This window comes from Anser anser (assembly GCF_964211835.1).
Source record: "Anser anser genome assembly, chromosome: 2".
In the NCBI taxonomy this organism is placed as follows: Eukaryota; Metazoa; Chordata; class Aves; order Anseriformes; family Anatidae; genus Anser; species Anser anser.
In genome coordinates this window covers 93,454,623-93,460,325 of record NC_139721.1, presented here as the reverse complement: position 1 = coordinate 93,460,325, position 5,703 = coordinate 93,454,623, and the positions used below count along the sequence as shown (strand labels likewise).

The 5,703-nt window shown below is 40.2% G+C and overlaps 1 protein-coding gene across 6 annotated transcripts in view; it reads right to left on the bottom strand.

Moving 5' to 3' along the window:
* STAC (SH3 and cysteine rich domain) overlaps window positions 1-5,703 on the bottom strand; it is a 92,351-nt gene that overhangs the window by 47,271 nt on the left and 39,377 nt on the right. For 3 of the 6 annotated variants that reach the window (XM_083827552.1, XM_083827553.1, XM_083827557.1), the window contains one exon: window positions 7-280. In XM_083827552.1, the coding sequence (XP_083683678.1) occupies window positions 7-280 (274 nt within the window). Of the gene's footprint in view, window positions 1-6; window positions 281-1,022; window positions 1,164-1,249; window positions 4,037-5,703 lie in introns of those variants that run through there. The other 3 variants (XM_083827554.1, XM_083827555.1, XM_083827556.1) reach the window with 3 other exon arrangements.

Sequence of the window (5,703 nt, the reverse complement as noted above, 5' to 3'; positions counted from 1 at the left end):
TCTTACCAACAATCATGTGGTTGCAGACATCACAGAAGGTGGGTTTTTTGAAGATGTGCTCCTGGAAGATGTGAGCCTTGTTTTCTGACAGCTGCTGGGCTCTGGTGGGGGAAGATGCCTGGCTCTCTGAGCTGGGGAGCTGCCCTGTGCTCGTGCTCACCTCAGGCATCAAGTCCACTTGCAGTTTCACGTCACTGTTAGTCCTCTGGAAGAAATTGTCTGCACTTTTACTCCGCAAGCTTTTGGTCTTGAAGGAGAGTGACCGTTTCAGCTTCTGCAGCTGCAACAAATAACCAAACTATAATTAGTGCCTCTTCATCTACAGAAGCAAGGCAAGGCTGTTGGTTTTGGTGTGTGCTATTGCTAAGCGAACCCACCTATAGCACCTAAGAGCCATCAGCAAACCTTGAACCACCAAAATAATAAAACTGACTCTAGAATTTAACTAGCAATTTCAAAGCAAGGCAAACAGATTCCTATTAGGAAATAACCCACTCTACATATGCTTTCTGATAGATAATAAATGCTTATATTTGTTCTTTCTTTCAGGTATAACAGCAAAAAAATACTGCAGAGAGTTGTGCACATAGTCATTTGAAGAATATATCCTTTGTATCCAAGCATGAGAGAAATTAGAGCATTGCATGGTCCTTCAGCAGTCTATAAAGCCATTTCAAGGACAGACATTATATGACATTACAAGAAGAATGAATTCAGTAAATAAATTTGATGTGGTTATATAGCTTGAATTTGACAGAAACAGAAACTACATGAAGTTTTGACTGAGAATTTTTTTATTATTATTGATAATTTTCTTAAGGAAAAAAGTCTAAGGAGCAGTAGCCATATAGTTAACTAGTCACCTAGTAGTTAAGACATTAATTAATACTAGTTAATAGAGATATTCACTTATTTTCTTATACATTGCATTGTGTATTCCTTGTCAGAATATTAAGCATCACAATAGGGCATCATTAACTCAAATTTATATTATGATTCTTTAACCATTAGCTTTCTCATACCTTATCAGAGCTCCTTTTATCCTTCCCGCAAAAAAGTTTTATACAAGGCTGAGATGGGCACTAGGTGAGCCACAGAAGCTATCAGCACATCTAATAGACAAGTCTGCAGTTTTATCAACCCTGACAGCCCACAAATAGAGTCTGGGTAAAAGAAAAACATTGTGGGAAAGCCAGCTTTGCATCTACTTCATGTTTGTTAACTCTGAAGTGTAATATCTCCATCTCACCTTTTACCTCAGCATTCTTTCAACCATCACAAAACCATTTCAATCACTGCTGCAGCTCTCTGGGCAAATGTGATGTAACAACTGAAAATTTCCATGCCGTACAGACTGTCTGTGGTAAACCAGCATGAATGGTTTATATTAGAAACCGTTTATGTTAGAAACAATGATGATCGGGAATCATAATTCACACTAATATAAAGGGAAGGGGTTCATATACTTTCCCAAAAAAACATGGCACTGGTCTGTCACACTGACAGTGCCTCAGAGCACTTGCTCTTCCCAGTTACTGTTTCTGATCCATCTATTGTCTTTGTGAGTCAGTCAAAACCATGCCATGGGACAGGAGCCTCCAGGCACCCTGTGGGAAAGCCCCTCTCCCACCTTCACATGCAGGCAGATCACTCTTGGAGTAGGGGAATGCTCCAGCTCTCTTTTGGTGTTGTACAACACCAAAATAACCTAAGTCCAATAAATGGGCAAAGGGTTGCCTCTGGTTAACAGTGTTTGTGTTTGCTGCACAGAGGGTTTTGCAGCACCCTGCTGGAGAAAGCTTCTGCTCCCTGAGCTGTTTCCCTACTTTGGGAAGCTGGGAGGGATCAGAGCCAGGGGCCTGTCCCATGCCCCTTGCAGCCACAGCTCTCTCTGCGCTCACAGGAGGAGCCCCAGATCCAAAGGAAGGAAATACCCACCTGTTTGCGAGAAAGGCCCAGCTGGTGGGGAAATGTGTAAATAAGAGCAATTAAGTCATTAAATGCCAACTGTGAGGCAAGAACAGTTTCTGGTTTCTGAAGCTCTTTCAGCTGAAGGATAAGTTGTGGACTTGCTGAGCCCCAAAACCACCTTACAACAGCACCAACGAAATGTGAGAACCTCCTTCTCCTGCTTTGATGTTAGGTCAATGGCACCCAAAATCACTGAGGTCATTAAGCACTGAAATTACTTCATGTCCCCAGTGATGACCAGAGACTCAGTAATAATTTGTTCCTTGCTCTTGAAATGCTTTCCACTGAAGTCAGACCTAATTAGTGCTGCAAAACACAGAGAATTACAACATCACAAGGTGACTGAAATGGCATTCATTATTGATTTGCCATCCATTTCTACAGTGCCACATGAAGTTTATTAAATTTCAAAAAACTGCTTCTGCCACAGAAAGAAGATTAATCTGTGCAGTACAGTATTTGTTTTATCATGAAACAAGTGTCTTGCTAGCTCAGCAATACAGAATGTTTTAAGGAGCTCTGCATTTTCTACCTTTATTGCATTCTCCTGTGCAAAATCATTTGCCAGTCTAGGGATGTACCAGCACCCTTTCCTCACCTAGGCAGAAAAGTCAGTAATTTTCCAAAGAGTACAGCACTCAGGCTATTCATGTCCACACGTGCACTCAGGTGAGCGTGCAGTAGTGCATATTACATGCATCTACAGCCACAGTGTTCAGACCAGAACACAGATATTCAAGAACAAGTTGACTAAGTTACATCTATAGACCTAGCAAACATCTCTGCACAAGTTAAAAACCCTGAGATCTCTTGAGCTCTGTCCTGTGCTAAAGTTGTTAAATCGTTTTCCAGACCAGGTGGGCATCCTTGTTGCTACTCAAATGCAGATCCTCATTTTGCAGTTTGCTATGGACTGGGCCCACTCCTTAACTAGAAGATTTTAAATGTTAACATAGGCATATAATTTGCCTGATTTTGATCTGACATAAACTGATTTAAAATACTTGTGATGCCACTCCTAATAGAGATGCTCACCTTAGGCAGGAATCAGCTCTATCAGTAGAGAGAGGGAAGTATGCAAATTTGAGTATTATTAATTTCTTTCTGCAGAATTAATGAGTCCAAAGTTAAATCATAGAATGAAACACTGCTGAACTTTGGAAAAAGGTGAGACTAGGGATGCTCTGCAATTGACAGTACTTCAACACTTCAGTGAAAAACTCATCTATTAGGACTGAACAAAACCCTAAACCAATCATGAAAAGACTTTAAGAAACACATCTGAGAATTCTCCTGGGCCTTTCATATTTTCTCCTTTGCAAGGAAGAGGAGAAGCTTACAAATTATCTTTCATTTAAACAAATAAATTAAATCAAAATAAAATTCCCACAAGCACAAGAGCTTTTCTAGAATTGTGATAGCATCACAATACTTCACAACACTGACGTCTCAGAAACCTGAACCCTTGCTACAAAATTTAGGATGTTCTGGTGGTTTTAAATTAGACAGGGAAAAAAGTTTGTCTCTAGTCAAACACATTTTATCAGTCACATGACTGAACGTACTGAGCCTATAGGCAAGGAAAAGATAAGTGAAATAGCTAAACACTGAGCTTGATTAACCTTTTCTTCAGTAACATCCAGCACATTCTCCATCTTCTTCAGAATTACTGAATGCTCATGCTTCAAGGGACTGGGAAGCTCTGATGAACCACAGCTTATCAACACCTCCTCTGTTTCCTAATTTCCCTATACTATAACTCTTTAGCTGCTATAACCAGAAAACAGCAGGCAGTGAGAGGACAGCTACTGAAATTCATTCCTAGAGTTAACAGTTGCCACTGATATTGATTTGAATGGGAATTGTACCTGCCCTCACTAAGACTTTATTTTAGTCAAACACTGAAAATATACAACTCTTTTCTACAATTATGTTTTAAGAATTTCCTGTGGAATTTAGGAAGATATCAGTGATTTGAAGTGTTTTATAATCACTAGCTTTGCAATTAGGAAAGATAAAACATATTTCCAGTCATCCACCCTGCAAAGAATAATTTATTCAGGCTCCTAACTGCTTCCCTGATATCTACAAACTTTTTTCCCCTGCCTCTCTGGCTCTGTCTATAGTAGCAGACATTGTGGCTTAGTAAGAGCAGATCTGCAGAATGAAATGGGTGCTGAGGACCCAGCGTACATACTGTATACATTTCAGGCCACAGAGTACTCTGAACCAGCCTAGCCCAGCAGCCCTGGTGTGCAATTGCTGCACACCTGGAGCATGAGCAGGATATAACCCCAAGAGATGCAGCCTGTGCTCAGCAAGGCTGTGCCACATGGACCAAAGAGGGGTGATCAACAAATAGGAGGTTTGCTTTGAAACTGCACTCCCAAATCAAACTAAAATGTTAAGATAGGTGCCCTACCTGTCACCACCGTTTCTCTAGCACAACTTCTCCATCACACCTCATCATTCAAAGCTCAGAGAAAGCCCCCCTATCCCTCCACATGAATGTTTCATTCCCCTTTCTGAAGCTCTCTGCTTAGTGATCTCAGAGTGAGCAACGGTTAACTGGGAAGACAAGCTGTTCTATTATATTGTGTTTGCTTGGACCATCAGCTTTGGCATTCAGAGCAACTCTTGTGGAGTCTGCTCAAGTCAGCTTAGTTCTCAATACGCTTAGTCTTGCTCCCTTCTCAGCCGTGGCTAACCATCCTTGGCAGCGTCAGAGGCTCCTGTGTGGCACAGGGACGACAACAAGATTGTTTTTATACATTTCTGCACTTAACTACCTTTCACAAGAAAACAGCAAATGAAACAGGCTTATCGACTGTCCTTTACTGACAGACTGTATAACTAAACTCTCATTTTAAGACATCAGCTGTGCTACTGTTCTACCAAAAAATGATAATATTGCTTGCTCTTTTCTATCCCTTTCTTTACACTAGCATTATCAATATCATTAAATGGATTACAAGTAATGCAGGGCATTAACAGAGTTGGAATGAGCCATCAAGCCAGTTTGATTCCTGCAGTTCTTATAAAACATACTTATTTTATTAGCTATAGAGACTAAGTTGCTCTGTCAGTGGTTTTCACTCATCACTGTGAGATAAACATCCACCTTCTGTTAGGAATTATTTCTACTTTATTTCAGTTTCTTAGAGTAACTTTTCAAATTATTTGACTCTCATGTTGTTATAAAAGACAGACTTCAACATGCAGGGTTGTTGTGTAGATTCACTAGAGATCACGTCAGGTATACAAGACATTTACCAAAAGGGACTCAGACCAAAACCCTTTCAAAAAAGGGAAAGGGCAACAGTGTTGACAAATGGAATCTATTCTACCAAGTACAGTCCATTTTCTGGGTCAAGAAGCATTCAATTTGTACTACCAACCCCTTGAACATACTTCAGATGTTAACTAGATTTATTGAAGGGCTGGATGTTACCAGTGTGTCAGCTAGCCTGGCAGCACTGTTGGGCTTCAGCTAGCTACACTGATTAAGAGCAAACAAAGAACATGTTCAAACAAAAGTGCTTGCTTTTGTGGGCATGGAGGTTGGTTATTTTCTTGTTAAAACTGGGGGACACAAAAGTAAGGGATTTTTGAGCACAGGCGAGGGTGGTAGGTTTTATTTATTTATTTTTCTCTCTCTTTTTTTTTTCTTTTTCCTAGTTTGGATTTAAAATGCACTGCTTTGGCATTTTAATGAGCAAAAATAATATTATG